General features: G+C 40.5%; 1 protein-coding gene across 1 annotated transcript in view; it reads right to left on the bottom strand.

Moving 5' to 3' along the window:
- Window positions 1–20,933, bottom strand: part of LOC135488498 (receptor-type tyrosine-protein phosphatase eta-like) — a 23,189-nt gene extending 2,256 nt beyond the window's left edge. Inside the window, exons 1-35 of the mRNA XM_064773131.1 lie at window positions 20,256–20,933; window positions 17,933–18,128; window positions 17,311–17,574; window positions 16,701–16,943; window positions 16,184–16,486; window positions 15,073–15,135; window positions 14,019–14,276; window positions 13,437–13,721; window positions 12,955–13,227; window positions 12,499–12,762; window positions 12,077–12,346; window positions 11,645–11,941; window positions 11,126–11,331; window positions 10,619–10,814; window positions 10,092–10,373; window positions 9,615–9,902; window positions 9,012–9,302; window positions 8,440–8,721; window positions 7,696–7,977; window positions 7,259–7,432; window positions 6,552–6,695; window positions 6,135–6,265; window positions 5,667–5,762; window positions 5,303–5,369; window positions 4,950–5,129; window positions 4,057–4,194; window positions 3,660–3,792; window positions 3,450–3,517; window positions 2,805–2,904; window positions 2,555–2,692; window positions 2,239–2,320; window positions 1,723–1,816; window positions 1,179–1,261; window positions 715–849; window positions 249–371 (exon numbers count right to left, since the gene is read on the bottom strand). Of these exons, the coding sequence (XP_064629201.1) occupies window positions 249–371; window positions 715–849; window positions 1,179–1,261; window positions 1,723–1,816; window positions 2,239–2,320; window positions 2,555–2,692; window positions 2,805–2,904; window positions 3,450–3,517; window positions 3,660–3,792; window positions 4,057–4,194; window positions 4,950–5,129; window positions 5,303–5,369; window positions 5,667–5,762; window positions 6,135–6,265; window positions 6,552–6,695; window positions 7,259–7,432; window positions 7,696–7,977; window positions 8,440–8,721; window positions 9,012–9,302; window positions 9,615–9,902; window positions 10,092–10,373; window positions 10,619–10,814; window positions 11,126–11,331; window positions 11,645–11,941; window positions 12,077–12,346; window positions 12,499–12,762; window positions 12,955–13,227; window positions 13,437–13,721; window positions 14,019–14,276; window positions 15,073–15,135; window positions 16,184–16,486; window positions 16,701–16,943; window positions 17,311–17,574; window positions 17,933–18,128; window positions 20,256–20,276 (6,450 nt within the window). The 5' untranslated portion in view covers window positions 20,277–20,933. The remainder of the gene's footprint in view (window positions 1–248; window positions 372–714; window positions 850–1,178; window positions 1,262–1,722; window positions 1,817–2,238; window positions 2,321–2,554; window positions 2,693–2,804; window positions 2,905–3,449; window positions 3,518–3,659; window positions 3,793–4,056; window positions 4,195–4,949; window positions 5,130–5,302; window positions 5,370–5,666; window positions 5,763–6,134; window positions 6,266–6,551; window positions 6,696–7,258; window positions 7,433–7,695; window positions 7,978–8,439; window positions 8,722–9,011; window positions 9,303–9,614; window positions 9,903–10,091; window positions 10,374–10,618; window positions 10,815–11,125; window positions 11,332–11,644; window positions 11,942–12,076; window positions 12,347–12,498; window positions 12,763–12,954; window positions 13,228–13,436; window positions 13,722–14,018; window positions 14,277–15,072; window positions 15,136–16,183; window positions 16,487–16,700; window positions 16,944–17,310; window positions 17,575–17,932; window positions 18,129–20,255) is intronic.

The raw sequence follows: 20,933 nt of genomic DNA, 5'->3' as shown, positions 1-20,933 counted from the left end.
AAGTGATGAAAAAAAATCAGTGTGGAGGTCTCCATGATGATTGTATAGTCAGATTCTTCATTCATATCAATTTCGTTGTTGACTTTTGAAGGAAATAGGACGTTTTGAAGTGGTCAACGATAACACGTGTATACTTCTTCAAAACCTGAATCGAGGTTTGTCAACCTAGGTGATTAGGGCGCTCGACCACAGGATGATAACAGCAAATCTAGATATTCAGCATATTTACACAGGTTTTGATATCTTACGTCTGATAATTCCAAAATTCTGATAGCATAGTCTTCCATAAAGGACTCGGACTGTAACTGAACCTGAAGGTCACCTCTGATTACTGGATGCTGGTCTGAAGGCCAGTACCGAGCACATTTTTCCTGAAAATTACGATATTTTAATCTTATAGACGACTGTATTTTCAAGCATATATTTGCTCCAAACTGTTTTCTGGAAGTCTGGAATATCAATTTGTCCCACCGAAATCCCCCTGAATGTTTTGCAAAATCTCAAAAACCCGCTTTACGCTTGAGAGTGAATAACGGAAAAGTGACGGTGTCAGAACTACATGTACGTGAAGAGGATTGTTGACTGTATAAGAGAAAAACCGACTTTAAGAGAATACTGGTACATGCAGTTGAAAATTCCACTGAATAGCATCATTTGAAGATAGCAAAATATGAAAAATCACTATTTTTACGTCTAAATAATTTTCAAGCCTACCTTCCCCGACTCTACACATTTGGTCAACATGATGATCGTTGAGATATTCTGCTCCCAGACCATTTGCCAGAAGTCATCTATTGTCCGATTCAAGGGACCTTGGCACGCCATATACTCTTTTCTGTGGTTATTGCCCTGAAAATATTGCCATATCGTAGGAAGTGACGTTCAAACAAGAACACAGGGTTCTCACAGTCTCCAATCGAAGACAAATTATTTTATTCGTGCGCGATGCATAACCACGTCCGCTTACCTTGTAGCAATTAGTTTGTATTTTTCATGAAATAATTAGTTTTTTAATCCATAACGATAGCACTACACATACTGCTACACACATTAAAACACCAGATTGAAAAAAATAATGGTAATAGAGATGATGACAGACTGCAGCATTTGTCAACAGAACAGGACTGTCCATCGTCGATAGAGAACGCAGAAGAAGGAGAAGGAGAAGAATAACTTACTGGGATATAATTAGCATTGGTGTAACCTGCTTCTGGTCTAGATTCACCCTCCGGCATATTCAGGCGCACCAATGTGTGATCAACTAGAAGATATAGAAAAAACATACCAAACTTATTTGTCATCATCACAAAAGTACGCAGCAAGAATGATCCAAACGAATTGCAGTCATCATGACTAATTACCAAAAGTCTTCGAGTCAGCTACATGTAAATGTAGCCATGTACTGACATTTATTATTACTAATATCAACTAATTATTACTAACATTTATTCCTGTTATGAGACAATTGAAAGTCATCCTCTGAACGAACAAATCTGCTAACGCAGCAATTTCCCTTGCTATGCTAAGAAGATAGGTCGCCTAAAAATACCAAAAACTCTTCGTTTCAATATTTTTGTTTTGAATTATAGGGAGGGAACAAAATCTCAAAGTAGTGATTCAATGGCGGACAACTCAATCAGTAGTAGTTTGGCCGCTTCATCACACTACTATCACTGCGCGGAGTATGGTCTATGGACCATATGTTTTTCTTCGAGAACTCACATGGTAGTATGTTGATATATCTATTCTTTGCTTTGACGGCCGCGGTTTCGACAGCTCTCTCGCTCGTGTGATATGGACTGACCTTCTCCAGAAGCTACAAAACAGAGAAGTGGAGAGTGCGACTACATTTAACAAGTGAGAAGAATAGAACTGACATTTTCAAATTGATGGACCTGGTCTTTATCCAAAGGAATATTTGAAATTCTAATCCACGACACTGGGGCATAAAAGAAAATAATAAAGTCGTATATCATTTCACTGAAAAACTTCAAAGGGGTGCTTATTTGTGTTGGCAAGACTTTTTAAAAGCTAAAAAACCTTTATTTCTCAGAGTGTATAGATAAAAGAATCCTGTTTCTTTTTCAGAAGCCGGAACGAAGTTCTTGCGAGCGGGCCAACATTACACGTTATAGTCCCATTGTTCAACTTGATTTTTTGGTTTTATGAATTTCGAAATGTAAATTTTCTATAGCCGTACATGTATAAACGACTTATAATCATGGCATCATTACTTACTTTGAATTGCCATTTGAGTAGCTTGTCATTGTCGTGGTGCATTTGACTTTCAATGGCGGGGAAGGAACGCACGTTGATAGGACTATAGTAGAAACAAATGAATTATACGCATTTTTTAATTGCGCATCATAGATCTTGGCACTCATGCGCATTTAGAATTAGGCAAGAAATACTTGTCCTTCAATCAAGCAACCATACCGCTTGAACTCAAGGAAACAATTTCCTCGACTTTCAGTGTATAGTTCTGGAGAATTAGAAGCCTTACGTCTCAAATATCAATCTACTGTCATTGGTTTCTATGAACATTCATACTTACGGAGGCTTTTCGACAGTGACCTCATCACCGGATTCATCAGTGATAATAAAAGCATCATTATCTTCTCCATTCAGCGGTGTTTTGGTGCCCAATTCAATCATTACACCATCACTTGTCTCACGGTCTCCTCGTTTTCGCCTGAAAAAGAGGAGATATTGAGCCGCTCACTTACCAAAACCAGCTCACTAACAAAACGGGAAATAGAGCCAAGACAAGCATTTGCCAACCCCTGTAAACTCAACCAACTTACCTTTTGCGTTTTACGATGAACACTATGATGATAATCATAATGATGATAAGGAGAGCACAGGTGACGCCAGCTACAACTGCAGTTAGTGGGAAAGGCGCAGCTGAAAAACAAACAAAATGATGCGGATAAAGACGTGAAACTCCCCGATCATCCTATGCCGTGGTATCTCCACGGCATAAAATGAATCGAGGAGTTTTGAGGGGGGTATCACTTGAATAGGCGACAACTTTCCGTTTGGGGATCAACACTTATACTTTGGTCCAAGCAGTTTAGCGTAACCAGCCTTTTCGAAGTGGCTGTCCCTAGTTGGCAAAAGTCATTTCTGAAGAACACAGTCATCCCTAGCAGATATACAACAAAGGGCCCGGCGTGAGTCCGTAGGACATTTGAGTTTGTGGCAATGGTCCATGTATCATGACCATTTTTCTAGGTACACATTTTTATCCCAGCTATGATATAAGCTGCGGTAGCGTCATTGATAATAAACCATGTCTTTGAGGATAGGTAAGGACATAGTCAATTGAGACGGTAGCCATAGTATTTCCAACTAAGTATGGCAATTCAGCCATAGTGTGGCCAATACTTGCAGCTGATGGAGAACGATTTTGGTCAAAATAGAGGTTTCATTTCTTGCATGTTTCTCACCTCCGGTTCTGAACTCGGCACACGGCGTTCTGTGAAATCCCCATTTTGTATAAGCACCAACCGCAACACTGAAAATGGAGAAAAAACAGTCTACACCGGCACTGTTGAAATTTATATGCAGTACATTTTTAGTCAATCAGAAAGATTCACATTCGAGTTAAATTTTCATCTTTTTAAACGAACAGAGTTGGCCATTAAGACTGTACCTACCAGTACTCGGTATCTGGCTGAAGTGGGGCATTGCAGTATTGCTGTTCACCGTTACTGCCTGAACAACCCGCAGTGTTTTCACCTATGATCACGATGTTCGGAGCGATTGCACGGCGTCTCCTGGACGGGGTTACTGAAAAGAATTAAAATGAAAACGGACAAATTAAAATGAAGACGGACAATTTTTTTGTGTATTCAAAGTATTTTCCAACACAAATGAGAGAAACGATAAACCTTTTTTTGACTGACTGTCTAGCGTGCATCTCAAAAATTCCAAAAGCAGAAGAAGAAGAACCCGTTTTTTCAAGTTTATGACAGTAGGCTCCCCACTAAAGTGAAGTTACGATTCGGTTTACAAAATATACTGGTTAAAAAACATAATGAACGAGCATCTTACCTTTTTTCCATGAGCTCGGAGGCTGTTCCCATGGTTTTATCATGTAGTATGTTGCCTTCGGGTTGCCGTCGGCACCAAGGGTGTCATGCCATGTAGGAAATTGATAATCGGGTATTTTCAATACCTTAGGTATCTTGTCTTAAAAATATTCAATAAATTCATTTTCATGCAGCCAATGTGCCTTGTTATTTGCCTTGACTATCAATTATTTCATTATCTAGATTTGTTCATATGCGTATATGATTCTATTAGGATGGGTTGACGGTATACGGACACGCCGGCACACACTGGTTATGGTCCTGAACACTTTGTGAAGCTGTTGTTTGCCAGCGTGTCTGCATAGTGTGTAGCTAATGCACGATGTAAGAAGATATCTATGCGGTATGCCAAGAGGATCGAGCAAGACTGTAAATTTGTATATACGCGTCTATAGTGTAGCGGTATGGTAAAACATGATTCGAAAATGGAAGGGACTACTTGGCAAGCCCGGCTTACCAAACAGCGACTTTTTCTTGTCCTGAATGGAGAGCCGAACTCAATAATATTAAAGTAAAGTCTCCAGCTCGCCAAACAGGGTAGATTTTTTACCTGTTTGGCAAGCCCGGCTGGCCGAAAGGGGTGGCTTTTTAGTGCTGTTTGGCAAGCGGCTCTCCAAACAGGACAAAAAAAGATGCCTGTTCGGCGAGCGGCTTGCCAAATAGACCCGGCCTTCGAAAATACCTCATTGGCTTTCAATATTTGCCGACATATATACATCGTCTTCAGGAAACATGGTCATGACTTTAAATCTGCGTTTAGCTTTGATAAAGGGGTAAACCGTTGGTTATTATTGGTGGTTCAGGAAAATTGAAATGCAGTTATATACACGATGCCGTAGTGCTCTGATCTCTTACTTCCATTCTTTGACTCGGCCACAAACACGCCTATTTTCGTGACTTCTCCATTCTTCATATCAAAGAGTTGTTCTTCAAGGTTGATCGCGAACTGCTGCCATTTATCTACCTCCACATCTGTCGTATCTTTCGCGATGGTCCGCGTCATCATGGCAGGATCGGTGAAGACTGGTACGGCAGCTAAATTGTAAAGAAAACTGATATAAATAAAGTGTATCAATTCAAAACTGCAGTATGATTCTTTTGGTTATTCTAGTCGGATGTTCCAACGGTTTTAACTGAGTGGCAGTTTAGGACCCTGGCAAAGGCCATCATTCGCTCTCACTCTCAGCAAGTTTGATAAAGATACCTACGCCCGGATCCGATCTCGACGTTTGAAAAGGACTTATTACCAAGGCCAGCACCATTTTGAGCTTGAATCTAAAAATGTAAAAGTTATGGTGCCTAATGTTTGGTAAGAACATAGATATTAAAAGGAATGAACATAGATATTAAAGGAAAACTCCTTTCGAATTAGATACTTTTTTCTGTAAAATGTATTTCTCCAATCAAAACATACTGTCTCACACATGGTATGTGCGTTCAAGAAGGTATTGGCATCTGCAGAATACTAACTGGCAATTGAACGACCGTAGGTTGTTTACCAGGCACCGATCTCCCTTGGAGTTATCCAAATAAGTTCCCCCTAACCTTTTTAGTATCTCTTGTTAAACCTACCGTGAATAAATATTTTGTCTCAGACCAAATGTTTTCTGTGATGTTGACGGAAACACTTTCTGCTGGGAGAGACTTGTCATATTCTTTGTCAAAACCCTTAAATATGGATAGAGACGGATCAACTTTTAATGCCCGGGCTTCACTCCTCAATTAATTTCTTTATTCGATTCCACACTCGCTGACACTTTCCATTGATTTGATTCCGTATTACGTGTATATACTCGTATTTTTCGCATGATTCTTATGATTAATAAATTGAATTACTGCCAGTGGGCCACTTTGATTATACCTGAGTGCTATTTGGATGAAAAACATCCCCCGTCCAGCAGCATTATACATGTTTGTGGTTTTCATACTGTAAGTATGTTTATTGCATCACCAAATAATAACGTGTTGTATAATTCATCACTTCCTTGATAGCATGAAGACATTTTCAGAGCATTCCTAAAAGGAAAGATTGAACCATACCTCAAGTTTCCATGTGATTATGTAAAAGGTTATCTTGCCATTCTCTCTCGACGGAGGTTTCCATTCTGCCTGGACACTTGTATAGCAGTCGTCGCACACCCTTGTCTTGAAGTCAGTAACTGGCCCAGCAACTGAAGAAAGAGAATAAGTGGTAGGTTTCGAAATGGGCAGACTGCTGATACCAGCTGAATACTGACTGACCAGTTATATATGAAATCTTCTAAACTATACATTATACCAGAGTCTTTCAAATCAAAGGCCGAGTCTATAGACAGGAGCAAGTCATAGATCAGATTACGTTATACATGTACGAAGTCGCCAAGAGGGGTCCTTCCCATGGTACATGTTTTGAAATTTCATTGTCAGGATCTCCTTTGCGAAGAACACAATCATAGTCAAATGAATATTTCAACTCACAAAACTCTTTTGTTCTAATCTTCTCCGTCTTGTCTGAAACGTTTCTTTTACTGCCAATCACCACTTCGATTTCAATGTAGTACAATGTGTATATGCGGAGATCGGTTATGTCAACTGAAGAAGTCCTTGGAGGTGCGCCGTTATCTACAAATTTAAAATTTAGAAGTGATTATACTGAAGCGATAGCGTTAGAGACATTGTGGATACAGGGGTGGTCTCCACAAAAAGTGGGGCGAACAAGTTCAACGTGAACCACTATAAATATAAATGTATTTTTAAAAAAACATTACTTTGAAGTAGTATGTTTTTGATGCATCATAAAGAATGTTGCCAATATATACACCATGTTGTATTTTTCTACCATCTGTTGGTGTCGGCACAACCATCACAACCACTTCGACAAAGTTTTCATAGTCATATTCTTTCAGCTATGGACCCATACGTTTGGTATTCCATCATGGGGTGCTCTATTATATTGTTAATCATTATTTCATTTCGGGACATGTTTTCGTGATAACTGAAAACGTGACATACAAAGTACATGTAGTTAGTTACCGAGGTAGCTACATCCTCATTAGTGCCACTTCAGAAGACAAAAAAACGCGTAGATTATTGACAAAGGATAGTGACTGGGGAGTTGTAAAAAAGGATTTTTAAAAGTCGTAACACCCCGCTTAATAATTGCTAAGTTGCCAACCGAAACCTACCCACGATATTAAATTCTGGTCGTGTTTCCAACAACTTGTCCTCTCCAACTGGATTGTCCTCACGAACCTTTATTGTGTACTTAGCCTCGCATGTTTCGTTAGGTTTCGTCCATATCAATCGCAGGGAGGTGGATGTTAGTGGCTTGAGGTCAAGGTTATACGGTTTGCTCGGTGCTGCAAATTTATAGAGAAGTTTTTGAGAAAGGAATGACATATGGTTGTTTTCTTGCTAATGTACACTGTAAGAAATAAAAGTTTGGGGCTTTTTTAAATTTTGAAAAAAAGGTTTTTCACCCAACACAAATATGCAAGGTTTTTTTGTGAAAATGATAAAAAAACTCGAAGGGTGGCCGAAACAGTTTTTCACAAGCTCATTCAAAAAGAAATTACTATCGACGTGCAAAGTGTACGTGCGGAGTGAGACAAGTGGTACTTACTGTTATTTGAAGTGCTAACTTTGAGGACCGAGAAATTTCCAGGTCCAACTTTCGTGTGTGCTGCAACTTTAAAGTCGTAAGAACGGCATGCCAAAAGTGATCCGATCCTTATACTGGTAACTGTACCGTTCACGTTGGCCGTGGAGATGTTACCATTTTTCATTCCATATTTGATGGTGTACTTAATGATGATACCATTCGGCCTCAAAGGTGCATCCCATTTTAGGACCAGTGCGTAAGGCTGGACTTCAGCTGCTGTCAGCGTTTGAGGTTCATCGGGGACTGCAATATTAATAGGAAGTGACTATTTGGCAAGCCCTGTTTACCAAACAGCGACTTTTTCTTGTCCTGAATGGAGAGCTGAACTCATTAATATTAAAGTAAAGTCTCCAGCTCGCCAAACAGGGTAGATTTTTTACCTGTTTGGCAAGCCCGGCTGGCCGAACAGGGTGGCTTTTTAGTGCTGTTTGGCAAGCGATTCTCCAAACAGGACAAAAAAAGATGCCTGTTCGGCGAGCGGCTTGCCAAATAGACCCGGCCATATTAATAATATAATGTATAATGTATAAAATTCGTGATGGGCACAATGTCACTCGGAACTTACAACAATTCGTGGTTGAGGCATTACCTCACTTCTATCTCTCAAGGTGAGCATAGTGATACAGATCTACAAAATAAATTAGCATTCACAAATGGATTTTGAAACAAAGACAGCGATCGGACTGTATCAAAGCAAACACTTACGATCTTCTAATGTTACTTTATAGATGACATCACTCCAGTTTCCGAAGCCCTTGATTGTTTTGGCTCTGACTTTGATACTGTAGTTGTTATAGGGCGTGAGATCAACGATCAATAGTTCTGTCTGGTTGGTCGTGTTTTTCGTCTCGGTACTATCAGCTAGCATTGTGGCAATAACCTCATACTCTAGGATAATACCATTAGGTGTGGCTGGGGATTCCCATCTGATTATGAAGTAGGTCGAGTTTGTATCTACGACCAGTACGTCCTGTGGTGGTGAGGGTTCTGCAAAAGAAAGACGATTATCAAAATAGTGTAATTTGTGCAGGTCTCTGGGAGAGGCAAATGGAATTATAAAAGCAACGTTTGTTAATAAAAAGGGCAGCCTGATTTGGCTCACGAGAAACTGTTTACTCCCATCGTCCCATCTCTTCAGAAGGTTGATAATGACGTCGTCCATCCAAAATCAACCTCAAATCAAAGCTTTTCATGTGATGTACCGGTACGTACGTATTCTGGTTGGAAATGCAACGATTAGAAAATAGAACATTACAAACATTTTCTAAATTACGTACTGTCTTGATCCGTTCGCCATTCCTCTTCATCACTGCAAGGACCTTGGCCTTTGCTCGTATTAGCGCAAACGGAAAAGGCATACAATTTGTGACTCTGCAAACCATCTATGACAAGGCTGGTTGAATTATCAGTAGTTTCTTTGGATCGTTTGGGTTGTGCATCAACATCTTTGTATTCAACTGTGTACTTTGTGATGAATCCGTTAGGTGTTTCCGGCGGCTGCCATGACAACTTGATTGACGTGGAAGTCACGTCGCCTGCTTCTACCATTTTTGGAGGTCCATCCGGCACTGAAAGAAATGGAACATCTTAACCTTTCGTATTTTGACCATTTTCCAAACAAATAGTATAACAACTGGTTCGATAGGTTGCTTCCTTGCAGACAGGATCACGAGGTGATGCGGCTATGATACAATAACAGATGGTGAAGAAGTTTAATCAGCACATAGAACCATGACTAGAGATACAACCCAAGAGCACACGTTGTAGAGAAGGTGCCATCGTTGGACGTGCTGTTTCACTATTTAAATCTGGTCATCTAGGGAGATTAAGTTGTTTTCTTGTTTTGATCCAGAAGAGAAAAAACAAAATCTATGGCTTACCGTCCTCGTCAGTCCTCACCACAAGGGATCTAGATGGCCCTGCCTTCACCGTGACAGCAGCAATGGCAACATTATAAAATGTCCACTTCGTCAGGCCGTCAAGGATGTAGTTGGTAGTTGCATTGGAAACTTCCGTCGAGTTTGTGATGTCCTCAAAGTCAGCTTTGTATGTGTAGTTAATGACGTAATTTCTCAGGATACCATTCAATTCAGCAGGCTGTTCCCACGACAATGCCAGCGAAGATGAGCTCCTGGCTTCAGCAGTGAGATTCTGTACCTCAGCCGGTGCTGAAAACAGGATAAACTGTGCAAAATGACTTTGAACACACTGAGCTGTCCACGCACGGTGGTGAAACTCATCGAAGACAAAGGTTGTGATAGGAATAAGTATATGCCTTAAACATAAAGCTTCCAGTCTTAGGCATGGCCATTAGAGTCCAGTGGAGTTTGTAGTTTTGATAAAGAAAAATAACTCACCACCCTCTTCTGTTCTGACAAGTTGCTCCTCACTCCAGTTCCCCGGACCAATTTTCGTGTTAGCCCGGACCTTGACATTATAGTCACTAAACATCTTACGGTTGTCTATCAACGTCTGTGTGGAATCCGTAGAAAAGAATTCAGTGTCGCCAGTGGAAATATCCTCCGTGGATATATTGTAGTTCATAATGTTTCCATTGGGTTCTTCTGGGGCTGCCCAGGACACGACGAACGTTGTACTTGTAATGTCAGTGACATTGATGCTACCAACCATGCCAGGATCTGAAATTACCATTGTCCAGCATTTTGTATTTCGTATAATCTGACTTAAAATAGGAACTGAAATTGATATTATCAGATAAGATTTTCATCTCAAACAAACCAACGCCAAAAACTATCCACAGCATAAGCCTAAAGAAAATTGGACGTTCGCAGACAAAATGGATCATAAAACGTAACATATCATTATCATAGTTATAGATATCATTACTTATTGCTTATTCTGTTAAGGTTCGTGTTCCACTTACAATATTCTTCAGTTGTCTCTGTTACAGACGTCAGGTTGCCCAGCCCAGGTCGACTGACGGGGTACACCGTAAATATGTACTCAGTGAAGGGCGAGAGAGACGCCACGTTATAAGTTACAGATGCCTCGTCTTGATATCCGACTCCATCAACACGGACATCGTTGTCTCGTGGGTAGCAGGGTGTAATCACCTTTCCCTGAAAAAACACGTTAGTACTACGTAATATGCTGATCATTCTAAGCTACAAATGCACGTTCTTAGCTCTTCTCAATAATAGACCAGGCTCTTACAGCGAGCACCAATTTGTTGACCCAGACCAATATCCGTAACCGGGGAACGAAATACCATATTTTCACCTGGCATCTCAGAAAGTTGAAACCCAATGGTTGATGCTGTCAATTATGCAAACGACTGGTTGTTGCCGTTGCGTATAAGAGTCGTCACAATAACCACTTGGCATCATGAAGGTATACATGTACGACACAATAAAAAAGATAAACTCCTTACCAAGACAGCATCTGTTTCGTTCATCGCGGGACAGTCAGAGCAGTTAAAGAGGACGACCTGCTGGCACTTGGCTTCCCCTGTCGATAACCTGACTTCAAGAACGTAATGTAGAATGTTGCCGTGTGGAACGAGTGGGTGACCCCAGGAAATCATCATAGAGAAGGCCGTGTCTTTAGTCACGGTAAGGTTGGATACTACACCAGAGGCTGTAAGAAAGTCAGAAATACAGAATACACTTTTCGTTTTCCTGCTACCGCAATTTTGTTATTATTTTGAATGAATGAGTCCTCTTTGACTTTGAGGAACTAATGCCATCTTGTTGGTGAGTGAAAAATCTTTGCTTGCAAATCTTTTTCTTTTCTTTATTTTGCTCATGTGGCCACGCAAGTAATGGTAAATTATGAAGAAACAAATCTTTATTATTATATTGGTCGAACATTTTGTATCACTGGGAAACAAATAATTCAAAGAAAGTTTTCCTTCAACATGTTCTAAGAAAATTTGGTGGACATCTAATACCTTCCTCGCCTGTCGTGACACTAATATTCTCTGACGTCTGTCCCGCACCAGCACCGTTGACAGCTTTAACATATACAGTGTACTCCGTCGCCGGCGTTAACCCAATGATCGTCTTCTTCCTCTCTGTCGTCTCATTCTTAGAAGTATTTAGACTGAACAGAACACCGGAGGGCAGTGCAACAGAAATCACGTAGAGCTCAATCCAACCATTTTTCTTCAAAGGGTCTTCCCACCTCACAGTGAAGAAGCGACTGTTTGCTGGTTCAACAAGAGTAAGATTGCGAGGCGGACCTGGTTCTGAAACGGAATTGAAAATATACTTATAAAATCAAATTTCGACGTCCAAAAAAGCCCGCCGTGATTTTCCACTGTGAATTGATGTTCCATTAAAGAGCATTAAGAACAGTCCATCAAATGTATTACCAAACTTACCTGTTTCACTAGTATTAAAAGACTGCCAGACAGTTTCGCTTTCCCTGTCACCAGCTTTGGTGAAGACGGTGACAGTATATTCTGTTCCGGGAACCAGGTTTATGAACTCAGCGTCTGTGGTATTGGTGTCAATGGTTGCTGAGCCATTACTTGGTCCTGGGTTGATTGAAGCCATGAAGGAGTCGTAAAGGCCTTCGGTGACGTTCCAAGATACTGCCAACTGGTGGGGCTTTGTTATGGTTGCCATCAGATTTGATGGGCTGACAGGCACTGAAACGACGTAATAGTTCGATTTATACATCACAGAATGAATAGTTTACTGCTGTATGTGTGAAATATCATTCTATGCTCGCCTCATTGTATATGTGGATGACATCTTATAGTTAATGTCAGTTCTCGTCTTGATTTGAAATACGCCTTACCCATCGTCGTGGCATTGTTGATCTCTGTGCTGTTCCACTGGCCAGACATTGCTTTCATGAAGAACACGTATCCCTGTCCCGGGGTAAGGCCAGTAATGACTTGGGAAGCACTGGTACTAGGGAAATTCATTGGCCCGGTACTGGTCTGTGGTTCCCAGCGAAGAAGGAGCGTTTCTGCCTTGTCGCCAGAATCGTGTTTCCACGTCAGTGTGACATTTGTGGTCATCACGTCGTCAATGATTAGGGAGAGTAGCTGTAGGGGATCTAGACGAAGAAAATATCGGTGCAATGAAGAGCAATTCAAGTTGTTTGTACCTTAATCATTATATCACAGACAAACATCGGTGGTAAAGAGAGTTTTGTTGCTTTGCTCCACATACTAGTCTGATGCTGTCCTTTTTACAGTGTCATAATCGGGGTCTTCTAATATAAAGCTAAAAAGGATAATTCACTTACAGGTAAACGTATCTTGGTCAAGGCTTGACTGGCTTTCCTTTTTACCACTCACAGCTGTTACTTTGACAGTCCACTTCAGTCCAGCAGGCTCCAGGTTCGTAAGGTTGAATGATGTGCCCGTGGTGTTCACGGCAGGTTTGCAAGGTGAACTACTATCAGCGGGGCAAACTGTCACATTATAGAAGCTCACATCACCATTTGGTGCATCCCAGGCTACATCCAGTGAGCTTTCACTTGTACCGAGAATCGTTATGTTCTCGGGTACTTCTGGATCTGCAAGTATCCACATATTACAAATTGTAATATATATATAAGGGGTCAACAAATTGCATTTTATTACGGTTCGAATCGAAGATAGTGAGGCGAAATTTGTGAATCACGAAGAAGCATCTACATGATGATATATCTTACAATGTTAATGAAAGATTACTCTTGACTTAAAATGATGGCTGAACACTTGTACAAGGTATTTTCAAACTTACATGTCCTTTCGTCAACAAAAGTGACCGAACTATCAAATGTCTCATTAGTCACTGGGTCCTTGCTTTGGGCGAACATGCTAAAGTTGAACAATCTTCCTGGTGTCAGGCCATCAATATAATGTGTTGTTTGGGTGTTCTCCAGAGATAATGAGAATTCTGTTGAACCTTCAGCAGGATCCATTTTTAACATCCAGTTCCTCAAATTGCCTTCGTCTTTTGTCCAAGCGAGATGGATGGTGGTCGAGGTCGAGGCAGAAGCGGTGAATGTCTTTGGTTGTAGAGGAACTGTGTAGACAGATAATCTTCTGATGAGTATTCGGAGTACAGTTGCAGTTCACGGCTGTGTTGGACGTAGCTGTTAAGGCTGTACGCAACCCTCGTACAGTTTCTTAGTTTGGCTGAGGCAACTGCTACTGAATTTGACTTGACTTAATCAAGTTAATGCCACATGAATGAAATTTATTTGAAGCTTGTTTGAGCTTACCGCCTCCTATTTCAACAAACTCTTCTGTACGATGCATGCCTATACAATTTAGTTGGAAATAAATCGATAGCCTATGAAATGGATGGACGTCAACCTACCTGTAATACTAGTCAGTATCTCAGATGGTTCAGATTGAAAAATATCTTTATTAGCCTTGGTAACAACATAGGCTGTGAAAATAGATCCAGGGGTGAGGTTGTTGCATTCTCCACTGGTCGTTTTCACTGCTACCTCCGCAGTGTCGTTGCAATGCAAGACGAATTCCGTAAAGTCACCGAATGGATCCCAGGTTATTCCAACTTGAGTCGTGCCTCGCGTCATTTCATTGACTGTAAGGTTCTGAGGAGCAGCGTACCCTGGAGAAGGGAATATGAAACTGCTTAAGGTTAAGTGTTACAGGCAACTGGTTCAAAAGCTAACCATGTTGTGATGAGTCGCGAAAAGAAAGGCTAAACATACGGAACTGAACAGACTTTGTGATTGTGTAGTCAAACTGGTCATTCTTTCACTTCGATTTGAATCAAGGATAGAGTTCCACCAACAGCTTGTGCGACTTCGTCTAGGTATACAATCAATTATGATAGTTAGTTTCCATATAAAATATCAAAAAGATTAAGAACAATTAATCAATCCCTGAATTGTACAAACAGACTGACTTGAAATACGCAAGAGTGTGATTTTTCATGACCATTATGTCCTACATGTAGGTGATTGGTTGGGAGTTTTACCAAGGACAGTTTTGGGAATTTGTTAACATTTGGAACGTGCTTAATAAAATAAGGAAGTGACTACTTGGCAAGCCCGGCTTACCAAACAGCGACTTTTTCTTGTCCTGAATGGAGAGCCGAACTCATTAATATTAAAGTAAAGTCTCTACCTGTTTGGCAAGCCCGGCTGGCCGAACAGGGTGGCTTTTTAGTGCTGTTTGGCAAGCGGCTCTCCAAACAGGACAAAAAAAGATGCCTGTTCGGCGAGCGGCTTGCCAAATAGACCCGGCCAATAAATAAAGGTGACTGACTGATATAATGTGTACATCTACGTGTATATGATGCAAAAGAGCATACAATGAATATGCTAAACATACAAAACACGCAAAACATGCATAGGCTGCAGGCAACGCCGTACGATGCTAATAATACGTTAATGTTATACCAAACTTGGTAGCTTTCCTCACGAAAATATTGACGGTAGTTTTCTCCTCGGAGGAGCTGTTACCTGAAACGATGACAGTTTCTTTATATCTGTCTCTATAGATCAAAAGAGATCTTTTTGTCTTAGCTTTTCTGTCACACAAGATATTCAAGTGAGAAGGATGGCCTGAATTTCCAACTCCTGAAGCTGCCCGACAACGACGAATCTGCTATTGATTTGTCCCTTCCAGACCAAAGGCATTTCAGCATTTAAGATCAGAAGCGCAAACGTTGCAGAGGCGTCAGGAATATGAATTCAGCAGAAGTCTGATCAATTCTTTATACAGCCAAAAGGTGTCATCTTCTGATCGAACGAACACTTTGTACGAGTCCTCAGTAGACAGAGATCAAGGCATGGCTCCACAGCTCGGCTCGTTATTTACAAGCCTTAGTTCTATGAGCAACGTTGTCGAAAGCAACAGTATGTTTTAAAAGATCCCATATACTAGAATGATACAACGGGTCCTGATATAGTCAGCAATAATATGCTAAAACACCTCCGTCCAACAGCCAAGCTTCTCCCCATTTATTTTCAATGTAAGCTGCAGAAAAGGAACTGTGGCAAGGGCGTGGAAAGTAACAAACATCATTCTTATCCACAAAAAGGAAAGGAAAATGCCAGTCAAGACAGTTACCACCCAATAAATTTCCTCCCAGATGCATGGAAAGTTGCCAGTGCAGGAAAGGATTGTCAACAAGCGACTACTCTACTGGCATCCGGTGTCTAACCACCCTTTCAGCTCAACACTGTCTGCTAATCGCAAACACCGAAGAACGGAGGACCAGCGCTTACTTCTCGCCCAGGTGGCGGAGGGTGGATTTCAGAAAAAGGAAAATACTTTAGTTGTGTTTTCTTATCTCGCCGAGGCATTTGACAGGGTATGGAATGTGGGCCTCTTCTACAAACTCCTGAAAAGGAGCATCACCAGCAAAATGTTCCACTGGATCAAGAACAACCTTTCACAATAACAGCAATGGTGAAACCTGATTTGTGACATCCACCGACCTAAGAAGTTGATGCTGTCACCGAACGCTGAGATGAAGAAGACATACTAAGTGGAAGATATACTCACGGGTATAAAAACTATCGAAAGCTGAACTACCAGTTGAAAGTTCCGACTCGACTGCATGTAATTCCGTATATCCAGTGAACGAATATTTTGTCCCAGGGGAGAGGTTAGTGACATTGACATTAGCATCTCCGCTGGCCGGCATGGGGAAACGCTGGATACTATAAGTATGTTCAGTACCATATTCGATTTTATAGTGGATGGATATCATATAGTCCGGGTTAAGCCTATATAAAATGACCGTCAGCAAGACGCTTGATGAAGTTGATTCCTCTGCCTTTAACATTTTTACGAGCTGCTCTGGTCCTTTGGCGGATAAAGAAAACAGTCGTAAAATAGATAATAAATACAGATGGGAGGACATGAGAACGTCACACTTCGCTAATATAACAACTACTGTGAACAGCCAAGTTTTTAGCGGTGTTAGGAACTTAAAAGTAATAATGAGTCGTTAGCTATGTCTAAGCTTTGGCTTACAATGGCTGTATGTAAGAGCACAATCAATGGTCACTAAACTTACTCGTAGCAGCATGCAGGACTTCCTCTTGACTTTCCTTTCCATTGCTAACAGAGCTGATGCCAATCATGTAGATGGTCCCAGCCAATAGTCCGGTGACTTCTAACTTCTCTGTGGTAGTATTCCCCTTGATTGTGCCATTTAGGCTGAATACATATTTGTCCACCTTACCAGCAGGTTTCTCCCAGGTCAAAGTCAGTGCAGTCGTATATTGCAAGACCGTAATGTTTTTCGGTTCCTCCGGAGCTAAAATGTATAATTGGTTCGTTTTATCGATGAAAACGATTAATCAGTGACTGACTGGTCATCATTTGCTTGGGTATAGATAATATCTTTCTGCGACCCTATAACATTTGTGAGCATCATTCCGTTTTCAAAATACACTTCTCTCGACATTGAGCATCACATCAACACAAGCACCACGTCTCTGGCTGGTAAGAGACCACTAACATGATCACTTCGAAAGTACCTTTGAATTTTCCAATGATTCCCGTAACAAATTATTTGTGCTAAGATCCTAAAGGTGCAGGTTGGGAAGTAATTGACGTTTTATATACCAAAACTGAGTAAGATAAAATTGTGTCGTTTATCAAAATGAGCTGAATCGACTTACCTAATACAAATGCTATCCATGCTGCTGGGCTCTCCTCAGTTGCATTTTTGACCTCATATGTGACATTGAAAGTGTAGTTATAACCTGGCAGTAGACCGGAGAACTCAAAAGTCTCTGCCTCTGTGCTGTTACTATTTGTTGGACCGTCCTCCCGCTTATATGAGACAGTGTAGACATGACCATCACCAACTGGTTTAATCCATGTCAGAGTAAGTCCCGCTGTGCTCGTATTAGACACTGCTAGTCCCGCAACTGCCAGAAGTACTGAAAAATACGTAGATAAAGTCTGTAAGAAAATGCATGATAAAACTATATCAGATCCCAAGACCCGAAAAACGACAAACCAAACATTTCGTGATATTATTTATCCTCTTCCTCCTCATTTACAATCGATGCAGGTACAAGCTGGTGTTGCATTTTCCTGGTTTGAATGTAACTGGACAACTTCTTAAACCACTTATGACGTTTTAATTTCGCAATCAAATTATGAAAGGAATGCTGCTTGGATATCATCAAAAGCATTGTGATGTCACAACGAGTTCGTAATTTTATCACTCTTTTGTTTTACCATGTTTTAATGATATGAGTGATACGAAATTTTATGGTATCATATTTCCCTTACCCGTAGCAGCAGGCGTAGAGGTGGTGGCGGATGCTGTCGTCGTCACCGATGTTGCTGTTGTCACTGGAGAACTTGGGTGGGTTGTGCTAACAGTCTCCGCTGTTGTTGTTGTTGCTGGTGCTGTTGACACAGTTGTAGCTGACAGTACTGTGGTTGTAGTCATCGCAATTGCAAGGAGAACGATGACAAACGCGATCTATAAAGAACATTTTGTATCAGGGATAAAACTCACGACCGAACCGACGACTACACTTCTGAAGGAATTGCTGACGAAGAGAAAATGACCTTATTTCTTCTTTTTTTCATAAATGCTGTCAAAAACGTAGACGTCGACTATAACTTATTTGAAAGACTCTGGGGTAGTATAGTGTAATATAGATATGCGTATATACATTGTATACCTAACCACTTACATTGAAACTTCCTTGTTCATTCATATATATAATGACAATTATTCGCTTTCATTTTACCAGATTGGCCGGCCCGAAACGCCGTTGAAAACCGTCACTTTATAATGAGATACCATTTTTTAAAAATGTAATCGATCAATACAATTATGATACATACATGTACATGAAGGATTGTTTTTAATGATTCTAAGAAGAATCCAAAGATCAACTGGTGTTTCCATAAAACTATAATATCCATGATTCACGCTTCAACAACTTTGCAGTGATGACATCTTAAAAGTCACGAATACATAGTGTACACAATATATCTTCCTGCATGGTTGAATTAAATTCCAATGCTGGCACACCCTGATAAGAGAGGCTCTCTTGACATTTTCAATTAATGGGTTATCATCGGAATAACCTAGACTATACCAGCCCAGCACTAAGGGCGAATTGAAATTAGTACATATCAGTAATACAACGTCGAATCAGAAACTAATACACGAAAGGAAATGATGACCTAAACTTATTTTATGAATTGCATTTGATTCTACGCATTTTTAGAAGTAAGCCTGCAATCATGTAGTACATGTATATGAGAACTAGTTTTTTTTTACCTTCCGACATAATGCATACGAATGGCCATCATAGACAAAAAATGTTCAATTAGCTTTTTCCGCCGCATTTTGTTACTGAAGATTTTGCAAGTGTTCCTTCCTTGACAATGGTTGTTACGTAGACCTTAGATTTTTTATCGAATATGGCAAATATTACTGTAAATATCCATATATCAGTCAATGTAAAATATCAAATTCGCAGTCCCCATTGTTTTTAGACAGTTCTATTTTCATTGATGTTATTGTATACGGGGTCAAAAGAACTTTCACTTTGCAACTGCTTTCGTCTTTCTGAGGCCGTAGATAATGATAAGCTACACCTTCAAGAAGGGGAATTCCCCTTTTGCTTTTGGCGGGTAATCACCCGGACCTGTTATATCGGCATGGCATCTGTAAATTATTCGTCATGTAATTTTATTCAAAGGAAACCTATTATTAACCCGATCCTTTGAATTTCGAATCTCGAACTTCCTAGTTATTACATTACACGGGATGAACGTCGTGATATCAAGCATATTGACTCGAGGGCCAGTGTTGAGGTGAAATAACTTGAATGTACATTATAGGCCTACGTATCGAAATTATCGTCATGCTTCTAGACTAATGATAAGATAAGAAGTTAAGAGGAGACAATGCTCAAATGACCCAAATATAGGCTCATTTGAACAGGTATTCAGATACACATGTAGTACATTAGACAAGCTGATTCAACTAAATAAAAAACGGAATTTGAATGACGTGACCACCGCCTTTAAAGTGCAGGTAAAACTTGTCATCAGTCATGTGGGTCACATGCCCCACTTGTTGATCAATATACCGATCTGCAAGAATCTATCAAATTGATATTATATATGAGGTGAGAAATACGTGAGTGGGTGGGCGTGAACTCATTTCAGTTTAAAATGATATAAAATGTAGCATCCTGATATATTCTTTGAACTTTTACGTTAACATTCGACCGAAGATATTGTAAAGGGGTTACCTGTCTTAGAATTGAGTATGCTGGGGACAAATGGCTATCATTGTATTCTAATCTCCGGGATGCCAACACTATTCCTTCAGGGCACTTTTTCTAGGTGGGTTAAGACTGTTACATCGGCAGGCTTGTACGGGTCGGCCTGTACATGTATCTCCTACAGGGGTCTTATGTTATAGTTATAGCAATAGGATATACATGTATTGGACCTTCTTTGGATTACTTCTCTCGCCCCCGTCACACTCAAAGAGCGCATCTTCATGTCACTCAGACAAAATAGGGAGAAATTCGTTCTTAACCATGTGTCTGTCAATAACTGATTAACTTTACCGACTAACCTGTTGGCCGTTTATGACCATCTTGAAATCTTCCCTTTCTGCGCCTTTATGTTAATAATTCCTCAACAGTCAGTTCTCTTTCATAAAGAAGTGGCGACCTGCAGAAGGTCCATCAAGTCTTCCGCGGCGCTATACTGCCGCATGAATACACTCCATCGTTACTCTTGGCATCCGAGAATGATAAATTTAATGACCCAATGAAAAATGTCAGGGTTCTTTTTTTAGAATCGGACAACTCACAATATCTGACTCAAGACTTCGACACAATTTTTAATCCCGAATGTTCCCGTGTTCGTTTTATACAGTATAAGGAAACAATGTGCCAACCTTAGTCCTGCATCCACTCAGCAAGATTCTCAAATAACCGACTCAGAACAGAATGCATCAAATAAAAGATCAGCTTGGACAATATCGCGTCAGATCTTTGTATCCTATTTATAGTCGGTGGTATCGGGAAGTTTCGAGATAATGATGGAAAATACGGAATAAAACCGCCTGCGGTCCCAACACCAAACAGAAAGATAATCAATTTGAAAGAATGTCACGAAAAAGTCTAGAGGGCCTTGAACACTTCCTTAAACCTGCACACGATCTTCTGATAAAATTTCGATTGTCCCTATATCAGCCCAGTAGCCTTCTCGTGTGTTCGTCACCCAATACAGACAGGCCTATATAATT

The sequence above is a fragment of the Lineus longissimus genome, chromosome 5, assembly GCF_910592395.1.
Source record: "Lineus longissimus chromosome 5, tnLinLong1.2, whole genome shotgun sequence".
Lineage (NCBI taxonomy): Eukaryota > Metazoa > Nemertea > Pilidiophora > Heteronemertea > Lineidae > Lineus > Lineus longissimus.
The sequence above is the reverse complement of the archived record's forward strand: the minus strand, read 5'-3'. Positions and strand labels throughout refer to the sequence as shown.